The 15,854-nt window shown below is 47.6% G+C and overlaps 2 protein-coding genes across 2 annotated transcripts; both read left to right on the top strand.

Moving 5' to 3' along the window:
- Window positions 1-217: 217 nt before the first annotated feature.
- Window positions 218-14,162, top strand: LOC133799872 (glycine--tRNA ligase, mitochondrial 1-like). The gene is made up of 3 exons (XM_062237859.1): window positions 218-821; window positions 925-1,039; window positions 14,010-14,162. The coding sequence occupies exons 1-3, from the start codon at window positions 382-384 to the stop codon at window positions 14,160-14,162; spliced, it is 708 nt and encodes a 235-aa protein (XP_062093843.1). The 5' UTR covers window positions 218-381.
- On the top strand, window positions 14,065-15,258 carry LOC133801011 (protein argonaute 5-like). Its single transcript, XM_062239140.1, has 6 exons — window positions 14,065-14,147; window positions 14,229-14,371; window positions 14,603-14,666; window positions 14,798-14,915; window positions 14,999-15,072; window positions 15,166-15,258. Exons 2-6 carry the CDS (start codon window positions 14,241-14,243, stop codon window positions 15,256-15,258), a joined length of 480 nt encoding a protein of 159 aa, XP_062095124.1. The 5' UTR covers window positions 14,065-14,147; window positions 14,229-14,240.
- Window positions 15,259-15,854: the final 596 nt, after the last annotated feature.

Here is a 15,854-nt window from a genome sequence, read left to right as displayed (position 1 = left end):
AGATTGTTTTAAAATGATTTTTAAATGTTTGTTGCATCTCTAAAAGCCCTTTTTTATTTATTAATAGTCGTTTGATATCTCAAATTACTGGTATGTTATTCTCTTCTTTGTCAGTCCTTTATGGTGTAATTTTGTTTATCATTTATATAGCAGTTTTTGTATTTTTTTAATCTTAATGTACTTACTAAGGTTGATGTCGATTGATATTTTTTCTCCTAATGAGAAGTATTTAATTTTTCCCTTTTTTTTCTTATTAAATTTATTCTTTAACAGTTTATAGTGAGTCTACAAATTATTGGTGGTTATTTGTCAATCTTTGGTTTTGCTCGATTATGCAGGTTATGGGTTTAGCTGTTGTTTGTGTTATATGTTTCACCTCTAATGCTTTTGCAGGCAGCAAGAGCAGCTGATTATAGTATTGGGAGTAAGTTGCTGCAGCATTTTGTTCTTGACCAGAACATGTTGGAGGTTGACTGTCCCTGTGTCACCCCAGAGGTTGTTCTCAAAGCATCTGGTCATGTTGATAAATTTACTGACCTTATGGTTAAAGATGAGAAAACTGGGACTTGCTATCGTGCCGATCACTTGCTCAAGTACTTCTGCAGTGAAAAGCTTCAAAAAGACCTTTCCATAACTACAAAGGAGGCTACAGAACTGAAGCGCATACTTGCTGTTTTGGATGATCTTTCAGCTGAAGAGCTGGGTGCCAAACTTAAGGAGTATGACATTACAGCTCCAGACACTAAGAATCCACTTTCTGATCCATATCCATTCAATCTTATGTTCCAAACATCAATAGGCCCATCTGGCTTGAGCCCTGGGTGAGCATGTTACATTTTGGTACTAATTATTCTTAGTGATTCTTTTTTATTAAGACTCCTGTTTGGTTAGTAATGATATGTAATTAAATCTCCTCTGCTGTAGGTTCATGCGGCCAGAAACTGCACAGGGCATATTTGTTAACTTTAATGACTTGTACTATTACAATGGGAACAAGCTTCCTTTTGCTGCTCAAATTGGCCAGGCTTTCAGAAATGAGGTTCTTAATTTTCTTATCTTTTGATATCACCTTGTGGTGAGTTTGTTTTGCTTGTGTTTATATAAATTAGAGCTTTGCATATTGTCTCTCTTTCCAACAATTTTCTGTTTCTTACAAAAAGTAAATTCTCTGCTCATTTGGTTAATTGTTGCCCAAATTATTGCTGTAGCTAATCAAATGCTTCCAAAAGTCAATGGCCTTGGGTTTCTTGTTGGTAGAGAGTAGTGTACGCCCTGGTTTTCCCACGGGCTGATTAGCAGGTCGAGCCTCGGACTAATCATGGTTAGTCCGTAAATTTCCCCAGGCCGGAGCTCCTGTTTTCGAGGTCGTACCATCTTAGCTCGAGGGATCCTCAAGGACTCGTCAAGGTTGCCCAAGACGGGGGCAAAGAGCCTGAAGGCCGAAGGTCGGTTCATGGGAGCAGCTCATGGTACGAGCTGGCCATGGACCTCTGACCCTTTGTAAAGTCAACACACGCAAGATAAACGTGCCTATATCTGACATCACGTGTCCGATATCTCCCTGACTTCTCGGACACACAGCAGGAACGTGCGTATTCAGACACCCACGGCTGGGTTGGGCCGTGCGGCCCATTATCTCCTTATCTGTCGATTTGACCATACTTATGTGTCAGGTTTAGGAATTAATCATGAATGTCGCAGAGTTGATATGACAAATAAGAAGGTCACAGGATGACCTCCTTACCAACTTCCAGGTGTATTCTCCTATAAATATGGAGACCCTGGGAGTTGATAGGGGTGGGAAAAAATAGTCTCTGAAGAGATACACCTTGTAACCAAATACCCAGAATAGATCAATAATATTGACTAGTGGAGTAGAAGGATTTTAACCTTTGAACCACTTAAAAACGTGTCTTGAGTCACCTAGTTCATCCCCTAAGATTTTCTATCTATGATGGTTCTACTTTCAGCACTAATCCCTTTCTCTCCCTCTCTTAATTACTTGTTGGCGAAGAACCGCGTCAACAGTTTGGTGCTTTCATTGAGAGCAAATTCAATTAGTGCTGTCACAAACATCCAACTATGGTGACCACTCGATCCAGGTATGGCAACGAAACAGAGCAGCAGGATGGGCAGGAGGCCCACCATATTGCCATCCCTGATGAACAAATTCCTGAAGTCCAACAGAGGCCAGGAAAGCAGCCGGCGGGCCAAGACGATACTGGTAGTTCGGCGCCCCGGCCACCTAATCCGAACCCATGTTATTATACTGCGATGGAGATGGAGAACGCTCAGCTGAGGAGCCAGTTAGCAACTGCTAGTCGGCAAATCCAGGATATTCTGGCCCAACTACCCCCTCTCACAACCAACGTTAACGTTGGAGAGAGGCAAGGTGAGGCTCCTAAGTCTCACCGGGGTAACCGGCCCAGGCATAGCCGTTCGGATAGACTTCCTGCAGCCAACTCCACCCCTTCATCGCACCATCAAGAGGCAAACTTCAGGGAAATGCCTGGAACCGGACAACAGCAATACAACCGTTCGGTCAGGACGTCAACTCCTAGTTCTCATCCTTCCTCGAGAACGCCCAGGAGAGCTCGAGGAAATTCCCGAAGGAGATCCGGGGAGGGCCAGCGACGTCAGCCCGTCCCAGAAGACCGTCCTGTGCCTCGTCCAGCTCGCCCAGAGCGGGACCAGCAAGTTGGCAGGGCCGAAAGGCCCCCACCAAATTTGATCCGCCCAGATGGAACTAGGATCGCCTCCCCAGTCAGGCATCCTCCTTTTCCATTCAGATATCCGTCTCCTCAGCCCGTCCGAGACATCCCATCTTACGGGAATAGTAGGAGAAACCCACCATCAGCAGGACCTTCCCGACGTAGCAGGGCGCCTGGAGAAAGCTCAGGTCCTCACCACCACAGACGCACTCCGAGCCCGTCCAGCAGGAGTCATTGGACCGGCAGCCGCCAGAGTGATCTCTCCGGAGGAGACTTGCGTTAGCGACTGAGTTCAGCGCAAAGTCACCAGACCACCCAGGGGGGCGACCTTCGAGATCGCCTCAACTCTCACAGGGAGGATCGAGCTAGAGATGGTATCCCGGCCCGCTCGGCGGGAGTCCGATCTGAAGTACATAACAGAGGGAATGTCCCTAATAACCTATCTCAAGATAGGAGGGGCAACAACCCATCTAATATGTACAATGGGTCCGGAGCTGTTGAACAGCCCCGGAATAACCCAGGATCTCAGGACCAAACCCTCGAGCGCCTAACTCAGATGGAAGAACTGATGAGAAAGCTCCTATCAGAAAAAGAAAAAGACGAATATGATTCGGGTGACGAAATGGAACTCTTCGCCCCCAGCATAGCAGCGACGGCATACCCATCTGGCTTCCGTATGCCTCACTTGTCAAAGTTCAACGGGGAAGGGGACCCGTCGGACCATTTAGGGATGTTCAACACCCTAATGATGGCCCATAACATTGGCCCGGAGCTGCGTTGCTTGATCTTTCCTTCCACACTGACCGGACCTGCCAGGCAGTGGTTCAAGCAGAGTAAAAGGCAGTCAATCAGCTCCTAGAAGACCTTTTCAGTTGATTTCGAAAGGGCGTTCCGCGCCTCCCAGGCCGCCCGAGTCCAGGCCGATTCCCTAGCTAACGTGAGGCAGCAGCCCGGCGAGACGCTGAAAGCCTACTTGAGCAGATTCGCGAATGTCGCTGCTCGAGCGAGGGACGCAGATGATAGCTCCAAGCTCATGGCCATGAGGACCGGAATCCTGGTCGGGGGGGACTTGTGGAAAGATATTCAAAGGAAGGGAGTCAGCTCGATTAGTGAATTCCTTAACAGAGCCCAAGAGTGGATAAACTTAGAAGAAGGTGAAGCTTCAGCCGCGGGGACCAGCCAGGTTCCCGAGAAGCCCGCTGGAGCGGGGACAGAGATCGTGGTGGCGATCCCCGAGGTCGCACAGAACAACCAGCCCGGTGGTGGCAAAAGAAAGGGAAATGGTGAAAACAGCCAGCACGGTCAAAAGAAGAATAAGTCTGTGGATAAATTCAAGCCCGTGTTCACGACATATACCGAGCTCACCTAGTCTAGGGAAAGTATTTTCCTGGCCAACGCTACTCGGGTCCCCTGGAAGAGGCCGGAGCCATTGAAACACCACAAGGGAAAGAGAGATACTTCAAAATTCTGCCGTTTTCATAACGACGTCGGCCACAATACTGACGATTGCAAGCATCTAAAAGATGAAATCGAGACTCTCATCCGAGCAGGCCCCTTGGCGCAGTACTCACGAAACAGGATCCCAACGAGTCGACCCGCTCCAGAAGTCCCAGTCAGTCATCCCGGGCCTCGGGTAGATCAGGACGTCCCTCCTCCCGTGGTCGAGGGAGAGATATCCACCATCTCCGGAGGGCCGCACATGGCTGGCACGAGCAGAGGCGCCCAGAAGAGGTATGTGAATGAATTAAAGGCCCACAACGGAGCGGAGTTCGTCCCGGAGCAGCGTCATTCAAAACAGCAGCGGTTGGAGAAGCAACCGATCACTTTTACGGAGGAAGACGCAGGCCATGTCCAATTCCCCCATAATGATCCCTTGGTCGTAGCAGTCTAGCTCGCTAACCGGAAAGTGAGGAGAGTGTTGGTGGACAACGGAAGCTCGGTGAACCTCCTATTCCGGTCCACATTAGAAAAGATGGGTCTAACCGTCGTCGAGCTAAAGGCGACCTCCATGATGCTATATGGTTTTTCGGGAGAAGGATCGGCAACGATAGGGACGATCGAGCTGTTGATTACCCTAGGAGAAGAGTCTCGGACAGTCTCCAAGCTACTTGAGTTCGTGGTCATTGACTGCTCCGCTGCCTACAACGCCATCTTAGGCCGACCTACACTCATAGCTTTCGAGACCATCACTTCCATTCGACACCTCGCCATAAAGTTCCCTACTTCAACAAGAATCTGCACCATCAAGGGTGATCAGCTCGCTGCCAGGGAATGCTATAGCATTTCCATGAAGGGAAAGTCTAAACCCGGGTAGTTGGCAATGGCCATTCAGAGCGAGGAGGAATCTCAGGGACCCTTAGCGGCTCCTGAGATTGAAAAACCTCAGAATCCCGAAGAGGAAAAGATCGCCTTGAGTGGTGAGGACATTGACCCCCGAGTAGGCGAGGACAGATCTGAGCTCCAGGCTATTGAAGAGCTCGAGGAGGTGAACATTGATAAACAAAATCCATCACGGACGGTTAAGCTTGGGAAGAACCTCTGCGACAAGAGAAAGGCGGAGCTGATTACGTTTCTGAAGAATAGCTTGGACGTATTCGCATGGTCTCACGAGGACATGGTGGGGATCAGCCTGAGCGTCATCATGCACACGCTCCATCTGGATAAAAGCGTTCCTGCCAAGTCTCAAAAGCAAAGGCGTTTAGGAACAACCCGAGCTGAAGCCCTAGAAGAAGAAGTGGCCCGGCTCAAAAAGTGAGGCTTTATCCGCGAAGCCAAATTTCCAATTTGGGTCGCCAACCCCGTGCTAGTTCCAAAGCCCAACGGGAAATGGCGGACCTGCATTGACTTCTCTGACCTGAATAAAGCCTGCCCCAAGGATTGCTTTCCATTGCCTAGGATCGATCAGCTGGTGGATGCCACGGCGGGGCACGAGCTCATGTCCTTCATGGACGCGTACTCAGGCTACAATCAGATCGCGATGAACCCGGCAGACCAGGAATACCAGCTTCATGACCCCAACGAATGTCTATTGCTATAAGGTCATGCCGTTTGGCTTGAAGAATGCCGGAGCTACCTACCAGAGGCTAGTAAACAGAATGTTCGCGGCCCAGATCAGGAAGAACATGGAAGTGTATGTTGATGACATGCTGGTCAAGTCAAAGACTGCCGACAACCATGTTTCCGACCTGGAAGAATGTTTTAAAATACTACGGGAATACGGCATGCGGCTCAATCCTCAAAAATGCACGTTCGGTGTCGCATCGGGGAAATTCCTGGGGTTCATAGTCAATACCCGAGGAATCGAGGCGAACCCCGAAAAAATCAGGTCACTGCTCGAGCTTCCCTCCCCCAGGTCGCGGAAAGATGTCCAAGGCCTCACAGGAAGGGTGGCAGCACTCAACCGGTTCATTTCCAAGTCAACCGACAAGTGTTTGCCCTTCTACAATCTGCTCCGGGGAAACAAGAAGTTTGAATGGAAAGTAGAGTGCGAAAGCGCATTCCTCGATCTGAAGGCGCATTTGGCTGAACCGCCCGTGCTGACCAAGCCCAAGGCAGGAGAGCCTCTTTTCCTCTACATGGCCGTCACTGAGGATGCAGCTAGCGCCGTGCTAGTACGAGAAGAGGACCAAGTTCAAAAGCCAGTCTACTACATCAACAAGAGACTACTCGGAGCAGAGTCACGGTACCCACTGATAGAAAAATTGGCGTTTTGCCTAATCACAGCCTCGCGAAAGCTCAGACCGTATTTCTAGTCCCACTCGATACACGTCATGACTGATCAGCCTCTAAGGCAGGTTTTGCAAAAACCTGAGGCATCGGGACGTTTGTTAAAGTGGGCGGTCGAACTCAGTCAGTTCGAGATTTTCTATACTCCACGAACTTCCATAAAAAGCCAGGCGTTGGCTGATTTCGTGGAGGAGTGCACGGATTCCAGGAGGATCCATCAGAAGGCCTACTTCAAGTCGCCCCGCCGCATTCGTCGTGGAAGATCTTCGTTGATGGTTCATCTAACGAAAGCGGCTCCAGGGCTGGAATCATTCTAATATCCTCCGAAGGACATAGGTTCCACTCGGCGCTAAGGTTCGGGTTCAAGGCGTCCAACAATGAGGCAGAGTACGAAGCTTTGTTAGCTGGGCTAAGGGTAGCTCAGGAGTTAAAGGCGAGCTCCGTCTAGTGCTTCAGTGACTCCCAGCTCGTGGTAAACCAGGTTCTGGGCGAATATCAGGCGCGGGGACCCAAGATGGCCGCCTATTTGGCGAAGGTAAAAACTGAGCTGTCCGCATTTGAGCGAGGATCGATCGAACAGATACCTCGGGAACAGAACGCCAGCGCAGATTCTCTCGCAAAACTCACCACCTCGGGAGAGACAGAAACCCTGGGATTGGTGCCAATAGAATTCTTTAAAGAACCAAGTATAGAAGGAGATTGGGCAGAGGTCGAGATGATTGATGGCAGGCCGACCTGGATGACCCCCATTCTTGAGTATCTCGTCGAGGGAAAGCTGCCTGAAGAGCGTAACGATGCACGGCGAATCTTGTATCAAGCTCTGAGGTACACGCTGGTCGATGGTGTGTTGTACCGACGTGGACATTCCCTACCTCTCCTCCGGTGCGTTCATCCAGGTGAGGCACAGGCCATCCTGCAGGACATTCACGAAGGATTCTGCGGAGACCATGCTGGGGGGCAAAGCCTGGCCTTAAAGGTTCTTAGGCAAGGTTATTACTGGCCGACTCTGTCAAGAGACTCGGTCTTGTATGTGAAAAAGTGCGACAAGTGCCAGCGTTTCGTCGCGGTTGCCCGAACTCCTCCTGTCGAACTGAAAATGATCTCGGCCCCTTGGCCATTCGCCGTTTGGGGGATAGATTTAATAGGCGCCCTGCCTACCGGAAAGGGCGGGGTTCGTTACGCCGTGGTAGCCATCGACTACTTTACAAAGTGGGCCGAGGCAGAGCCATTGGCAACAATAACATCGAAGAAGGTACTCGACTTTGTGGTTAAAAGCATCATCTGTCGGTTCGGCTTGCCGAAGAAAATTGTCTCCGACAACGGCACTCAGTTCGACAGCGACCTGTTCACCGAGTTTTGTGAAAGGCACGGAATTGTGAAAAGCTTCTCCTCTGTGGCCTTTCCTTAAGCAAACGGCTAGGTCGAGGCTGTCAACAAGACTCTATAGGCGAGCCTTAAGAAGAGGCTAGATGAGGCAAAGGGGGTCTGGCCAGAACAGCTCCCCCAGGTCCTTTGGGCATACCAGACCTCGCATCGGACTCCTACGGGTCACACTCCTTTCTCCCTAACCTTTGGGAGTGAAGCAGTCCTCCCCGTGGAAGTTAAAGTTCTGTCGCATAGGGTCCAGTCCTACGACCAAGATAGGAACCACGAGCTCCTATGCCATTCCCTAGACCTTATCGATGAAAGGCGAGAGGATTCGGAACTCCAGCTCGCCCATTACCAGCAAAAGATCACCCGCTACTTCAACACCAAGGTTAAAAAACGTACCTTTAGCGTTGGCGACTTGGTCCTAAGGAGAGTTTTCCTGGCCGGAAAAGATCCCAAGGATGGAGTCTTGGGACCGAACTGGGAAGGACCATACCAGGTCATTGAAGTCATCAAGGCAGGAACTTATAAGTTAGCTCGACTTGATGGAGGGGCAGTCCCACGGACTTGGAACTCCATCCACTTGAAGAAATATTATCAATGATCCACTTGTAAGTCCTGGAAGGCCACTTTTTATGTATTAATAAAAATCAAGTTTTTCTTTTTATTTGCAAGTGTAATCTTAAAGTAACCACGAAAGACCCTTTCCCAGTTACTTGGGGGTCATATGGTACCTGGATATAACCAGGTCTCCTTAACGACTAGATGTTGATTCTTATCTATGGATAAGGGTTAACGCCAAATAAGTCATATCCTGGTTTTAACCGGGTCATAAAACTTAGAAGTTTACTTAAATTTATTGATCGTGGTTCTTCTTAAAGAACTCGAGATATGGATAAAAGTTGACACGAACTAAGTTTTCAAAATAAGCTCTTGGTTTTAACCGGGTCATAAAACTTAGAAGTTAACTTAAATTTATTGATCGTGGTTCTTCTTAAAGAACTTGAGATATGGATAAAAGTTGACACGAACTAAGTTTTCAAAATAAGCTCCTGGTTTTAACCGGGTCATAAAACTTAGAAGTTAACTTAAATTTATTGATCATGGTTTTTCTTAAAGAACTCGAGATATAGATAAAAGTTGACACGAACTAAGTTTTCAAAATAAGCTCCTGGTTTTAACCGGGTCATAAAACTTAGAAGTTAACTTAAATTTATGGATCATGGTCCTTCTTAAAAGGGGCTCGGGATATAAATAACGGTTAACATGAACTAAGTTTATCAAAAAACAAAATATGTGTATTGTAGCCAAAAGCATGAAGAAATACACAAGTTAAAATTGCAAGGCAAATTGTCTCGAGGAGAAAATACCTCGTGCTAAGGATTACATAAAATACTTCAAAAATAAAGAGAAGAGAAAACGTCGTAAGCCCCGTTAGTCGGCCCCTTGGAGGTCGCAGTCTCATCCAGCTCTGCCGCACCAGAGGCTTCCCAGTCTCCGAAGGCGCCACCTCTTTGTCAAGGCGGGCTTGGAACTTCACCAACAAGCGCGCCCAGAGACTCGACGACATGAAGGAGAAGTCAGCCTCCGGGTTGTGGGCCCAGCAACGGTAGAACAGTTCCTGCATGGACTGTTCCGAGGTGGCCTGTTCAGCTTCAAGGGCGGCCTGGGCCTCGGTCTTCGCTGCCTCGAGGTCTGTTCGCGAGGTGGCAAGGGATGTCTCAAGCGCTTTGACCTTCGAGCGGGTCCTCTCTAACTCGGCCTTCGAGGTCGCCAGCGCATCTTTCGCCGCCTGAGCCTCCTGAAGGGCGGCCTGGTTCTCAGTCCTCATCTCCTCGAGCTGAGCTCTGGTCCTGGTGATGCCTCGGTGTACGGCAGCGATGCCCTACGAGAAATGAAAGACAAATTGGCTAAGTAGAAAATTAAGGCAGTATGTGAGGGGTAAAGCCTTAAAAGAATGGGGCAGCTTACCGTTAGGGTCATGTCCATCGATGACTCTATTACGTGGACCGGGCTCAGTGTCTCAATAGCCCGGAGCTCCTTCTCTTTGAACTTGTAGAAATGGTTGACGGCATAGCTCGCCGACTCATACACCGTTCCCCGGAAGGCTTCTGGGATCTTCTCTAGAGCCTGGGGGTCGACCGTGATGCGTACGCCGGGGGCCACTGCGGCCGGGGTCCCGACCTCCATTACCACGTCCTGAGTGGCTGGTGGAGATCGCTGGGGCGGCGGGGGCATGTGTCCTGCTCTGCCAGCAAGAAGAATTGCCCCCCCGGCCTGGGATGATGGGGTTTTTTCCTTCTCCTTTGCCGGAGATTTGGTGGAGCCCCCAGCCGTGCTCTTGGACCCCCGGAGCCTTTTCAATCTTGGCCCTGCTGGGGGATTCCCCCCGAAGTCTATGCCCCGCAGACTATCCTCGGGCTGAGACATCTCTTCTGCAAAAACAAAAAGCATGGTTATTACAAGTTAGCAATAGGGGAGAAATAAAAGCAAAAGGTTAAAGGCAAACAGTATACGAATACTAAGGGAGCCCTACCCCCCGAGCTTGAAGAACCTAAGACGATTATTTCCCGAACAGGCGCAAGTTCTGGGTCCGGTTCTGACTCGGGGCTAGACTCTTCTACATACTGCCTAAGCCCCGGAGCATAGATGCCCCTCTGGAGTGATGGCCACGTGCGTAAGTTGGTCCCATACTCCTCAAAAATGATCGACCTAAAGGCTAGGGTGTTATCTACTACTACGGTCCCCCTAGGCCGGCTCTCTTGGTGATCCAGCACGAGCCGGTCAACACAATGGAGCAGGAGTGTGTTCAGGTCCGGGTCCCTTCGATGACGATGGACGATCTGCCTAGGATTGAACCTAACCAGCCGGGGGTCCGCAGTGGCCCTATCTGCGTTCTTAAGCAAGAAAGGGTTACCTTGGCCGGAAGGACCCGCGGCTGCTCCGGATTGGGTCCTCTCCTCGTCCATCCCCTGGGCGACCTCCAAGGTCCTCTTTCTATTCCTCATGAGTGGAACTTCAGCTGCCTCGTCCTCCTCTACCGCGACCTCCTCCACAATGATGGGTCTGTTGTCGCGAGCTGAGGGCGGCCCCCGGGGCCTTTTCAGGTTCAGAGTATGATTTGGGAAAATCAATTTGCAGAACACCATCGTCTCGTCCGTCATGAGCACGCAATAGTCCTTTTCGCTGGGGGGCAAGCCCGCCAGTGTTTCATATTGACCCCCGAGGGTCACCGACTTTTCGGTCCTCGCGTAGATGGCTGCAAGATTGGCCGGAATCAGAATGGAATACGGGAGGAGCTAAAATAAAATGACACTTAAAATACGAGCTAAGATCAGGGTTCACTTACGAGGATGGATGAAGTAATGGTGCTCACAGTTCCGGAACCCAGTTGACATGAAGAACTGGTTCTTGAGGTCATTTGGAGGGCTTGGCAGCTCGATGACCGCCGCCGTATTAGGAAAACGGGTTAAATAGTTAACCCGTCACCTCGCCCCCTCTGGTCCGGGTTGGCTTTTTGGCAAAAGAAGTATAAAATATCCGCAGGAGTGGGGACCTCCCACTCCTGCTTCTTGAATAAGTACCTCAACCCTGCCAGCAGACGGTAGGAGTTGGGGGGGAGCTGAAATGGGGCCAACCCCACATAGTTCAGGAAATCAGCGAAATACTGATCCAGGGGAAGGAAGGCCCCTGCCTTGAAGTGTTCACCGCTCCAGGCCGCAAACGATTCATCGAGCGGCGTGCAGCTCCGCTCGCCCTCCGCTCACCCTCCGCAGCAGGTCGGGCTATAACTGAGGCTTTCCCCAGTGGAATGTTGTGGGTGAGGAAGAGTTTGTTAATCTTCGCCTGGTCGGTTATCTTCGAGACGATTCTCTCCGCCTCAAAGAATGCGTCGGGGGCCACCTCGACCTGTTTCTCCATGGCCGGCCCGAAGTGGGGGATCGGCGAGCTTGACATCACCGCCTTTCCTTTTTCCTGCTGGGAGGCCGAGCTTCCAATATTCTTCGGAGGGAGGTTCTTTTTTGGAGCCATCTGGTCGCCTAGTGACACAAGAAAACACTTTAGAAAAGGCGACCCAAGCAGGAGGAAGAATAATTATTATTTGCACGAGCTGAGGTAAGCCCAGCTCGTGGGAGGTGGAACCACGCAGTTCAGTGAACACACGCGTATACTCCCAACAGATCCCAGATTACTCGGAATTCGCGTGTCAGGAGGTTCAGAGTAAAAGTTGCCTTGGGGGGAAAGTTTAGTAGGCAGAAATCACAAAACCGCCCAGGAGGCGTGTTCCCTAAGCTACCCGGGTTTGCACCCAAAATTTCCCAAAACATCTACCCAGAAATTGTTCCAGAAAAAGCATCCTGAAACCCATACTCTAAGGCGATTTCCTACAACAAGTATGTCCTAACCTAAAAAGGGTTGTCACCCTCCATATCCACGCAACCCAGAAAACCCTTGCATGCGGCTACAGTAATTTTTTTTTACCTAAGCTACAGTAGCATGTTTTCAAAGTGAACAGGGTCAGGAAACTTACAGTGTATGGCTGGAAGGTTGAAGAGAGTGCTGCGTTGATAGGAGCTTCGTCGGTGAAATAGCTTCCAAAACTTCGGAGAAACTCGTGTGCCTAAGCTTCTTGAACAATGAAAGTGGCAGCGACAGAGTCGAGGGTATCATTCTTCTGAAAGTTAGAGAGGAAAGAAGGAAAGAGATTTGGGAAATTTTGAATGAAGGGGTGGTCCGTGCGTAGGGTGGCCACCCCCTTTTATATACGTGAAGGATCACGTGTAGAAGGCTCTTGGATGGCCCTAGTGAGGGATCCGAGGCCTTCCACTCGAAATACGGAACGACGGCTGGGCTTAGACTAGGCCATTAAATGCGGTTCTCGTAAAACGTACCGTCCCCACCCACGGCGTTCCACGTATCAGACGCCTGCACAAAAAGTGGAATATGAAGAGTTGTGAGAAAGTCTAAAAGCCCCCACTGTGGTATTCTATATATGACGTCATATACCACGAGCAGGAGCTTGGGGGGCAGATGTACGCCCTGGTTTTCCCACGGGCTGATTAGCAGGTTGAGCCTCGGACTAATCATGGTTAGTCCGTAAATTTCCCCAGGCCAGAGCTCCTGTTTTCGAAGTCGTACCATCTTAGCTCGAGGGATCCTCAAGGACTCGTCAAGGTTGCCCAAGACGGGGGCAAAGAGCCTGAAGGCCGAAGGTCGGTTCATGGGAGCAGCTCGTGGTACGAGCTGGCCGTGGACCTCTGACCCTTTGTAAAGTCAACACACGCAAGATAAACGTGCCTATATCTGACATCACGTGTCCGATATCTCCCTGACTTCTTGGACACGCAGCAGGAACGTGCGTATTCAGACACCCACGGCTGGGTTGGGCCGTGCGGCCCATTATCTCCTTATCTGTCGATTTGACCATACTTATGTGTCAGGTTTAGGAATTAATCATGAATGTCGCAGAGTTGATATGAAAAATAAGAAGGTCACGGGATGACCTCTTTACCAACTTCCAGGTGTATTCTCCTATAAATATGGAGACCCTGGGAGTTGATAGGGGTGGGAAAAAATAGTCTCTGAAGAGATACACCTTGTAACCAAATACCCAGAATAGATCAATAATATTGACTAGTGGAGTAGAAGGATTTTAACCTTTGAACCACTTAAAAACGTGTCTTGAGTCACCTAGTTCATCCCCTAAGATTTTCTATTTGTGACGGTTCTACTTTCAGCACTAATCCCTTTCTCTCCCTCTCTTAATTACCTGTTGGCGAAGAACCGCGTCAACAAGTAGAATGCTCTCAAACTAAGCTAAATCTGATGTGTCTAACTTAATGCGATATAGAAAGTGGTAAAATTAGAATAAACTGTTCTCTGATGTGTCTAATTTAATGGCTATGAAAAGGTTAGAATAAACTGGTAAAATTAGTATAATTGCAGTTACATATCCTGTTATTACTTTGTATACGATTTTCTCTTTTTATTAAAGATACTCTCTTGCATCTCTTGTTTATAATCAACGTTTTTTTTATATCTCTTCCCTTAGAACACTAGGCAATATATATCATAATCACTTAGTATGTGTATGTTAGATTTTATCACTTCCATGGCAGTATTGTTTTGCTAAGCAAGTTTTTTCTGTGTTGGAGCTGGTGTTGTTGTGTTGTTTATTTCTTTGTACCTATTTATATTATATAGGTTGGCGGTCGGAATACAGTGTTAAGTGATGCTATCCATAGGAAAATTCCTTTTGTGTCTGATTTGCCTACAATAATTTTTGGTGCTGATGTAACACATCCACAGCCTGGAGAGGATTCTGGCCCTTCAATAGCAGCCGTAATTAATTACTAATTAATAATCTTTTTGCTCCATTGTTTAGTTTAATTGATAACATCTCAATTGTTTTACTTGAATTAGGTGGTTGCTTCGATGGATTGGCCAGAGGTGACCAAGTATAGAGCATTGGTCTCCGCACAGAAGCACCGGGAGGAGATTATCCTTGATCTTTATAATTCAACTACAGATGATAAAAAGGGCAAAGTCCAAGGTGGAATGATAAGGTGAGTAACCATGTGTACATTCTACTCAACTTTTCAGAATCTTCTCCATTATGTTATTCTAACTCCTTTCTTTTTATTTTCCTCCAACTAGGGAACATTTAATTGCTTTCAGAAGATCTACTGGAGCCAAACCTCACTGAATTATATTCTACAGGTTATTTAGCAGACATAGTAAATATTTGGTCTTTTGTCATTACTGCTTAATTAACTCTGTTTTGTGGTCTTTGGCAGAGATGGTGTTAGTGACGGACAGTTCAGTCAAGTGATGCTTCATGAGGTAGATGCTATAAGAAAGGTATGTACCATTATCACTAAATGATTGAGGAATAGCCTTTAGAGCAGATATCAATCATTTCACAAAAACATGGCTGCGACTCTTATAGTGTTTACATATTTGTTTATAAACAGGCTTGTCGTTCGCTTGAGGAAGGATATCTTCCTCCAATTACACTTGTTATTGTTCAGAAAAGGCATCATACCCGGCTTTTCCCAGCTGATTACGACAACCGTGATTCCATGGACAAGAGTGGAAACATTCAACCAGGTTTAGTTTGTGAATCCATTGTACCAATATATTTGTATAGCTAAATTTCAAAGGAAATCTAATTGATTTAACATTACATATAGGCACTGTTGTTGATACCCAAATCTGCCACCCAACTGAGTTTGACTTCTACCTTAACAGTCATGTTGGAATTCAGGTTCAATTTTTTTGCTTTGGTCATGTTTAATGTCTTTGTTAATTAATATAGAGTATTAATGAAAGTTATGTCTTGTAATATATACTCTTGCAGGGAACCATTCGGCCTACTCACTACCATGTCTTGTTTGATGAGAACAATTTCCCTACTGATGCCTTGCAAGTTCTCACCAACAATCTCTGCTAAACTTAAACACTATTCATTTTCATTTTTTGTTCTCCGATTCCAACATTCTATTGTGAACTACTTTTGTTGTTCCTGTTCTTGACCTGATACAGGCATTTAAGAGGCATAATGTTATGTTTTTTTTTTTGTAGGATGGAAGGAGAAATGTGCCAAGTACTCTACTTACTCCACATACTTTGAGGGCAGACTCAACTCTGCCATGCCCAACTCTGTGTACAACCAAAGTAACAACTCAGAAAATGGAAACCATTCTAACATCATCTGAACAGGTGGGCTTTTTATTTCCCTTGTGCACACTATAAATGATTAATGGAAAGATTGTAGTACTTTTATTACTACAAATTTGATCTATTAAGTGGTAGCTGCTAGATCTGTTATGGTTTTCTATGAATCTGTTAGTCTTACTCGAATTTTTAGCTCATTATAAGTGATGTATTCTCTTCTTCTATTTAACACTTCTATATATTTCAATAAAGTTCAGTTCATTCATTCTCTATCCTCTCTGATTTTCTCATTCACTTTCATTTCTGAATTTAAAAAGACGATGCTTCTTCCTGCCCTTCTTTATTATTGAAATTAATTCCCCTGCTCATGTA

This window comes from Humulus lupulus, chromosome 9 (genome assembly GCF_963169125.1).
Source record: "Humulus lupulus chromosome 9, drHumLupu1.1, whole genome shotgun sequence".
In the NCBI taxonomy this organism is placed as follows: Eukaryota; Viridiplantae; Streptophyta; class Magnoliopsida; order Rosales; family Cannabaceae; genus Humulus; species Humulus lupulus.
The sequence above is the reverse complement of the archived record's forward strand: the minus strand, read 5'-3'. Positions and strand labels throughout refer to the sequence as shown.

Coding starts and splice junctions, on each gene's coding strand:
- LOC133799872 (XM_062237859.1), top strand. CDS start 382: ATGCTTTTGCAGGCAGCAAGAGCAGCTGATTATAGTATTGGGAGTAAG. Junction 822..924: donor CCATCTGGCTTGAGCCCTGG/GTGAGCATGTTA, acceptor CCTCTGCTGTAG/GTTCATGCGGCCAGAAACTG. Junction 1,040..14,009: donor GCCAGGCTTTCAGAAATGAG/GTTCTTAATTTT, acceptor TATATTATATAG/GTTGGCGGTCGGAATACAGT.
- LOC133801011 (XM_062239140.1), top strand. CDS start 14,241: ATGGATTGGCCAGAGGTGACCAAGTATAGAGCATTGGTCTCCGCACAG. Junction 14,667..14,797: donor AGGTAGATGCTATAAGAAAG/GTATGTACCATT, acceptor CGTTCGCTTGAG/GAAGGATATCTTCCTCCAAT. Junction 14,916..14,998: donor GAGTGGAAACATTCAACCAG/GTTTAGTTTGTG, acceptor CATTACATATAG/GCACTGTTGTTGATACCCAA.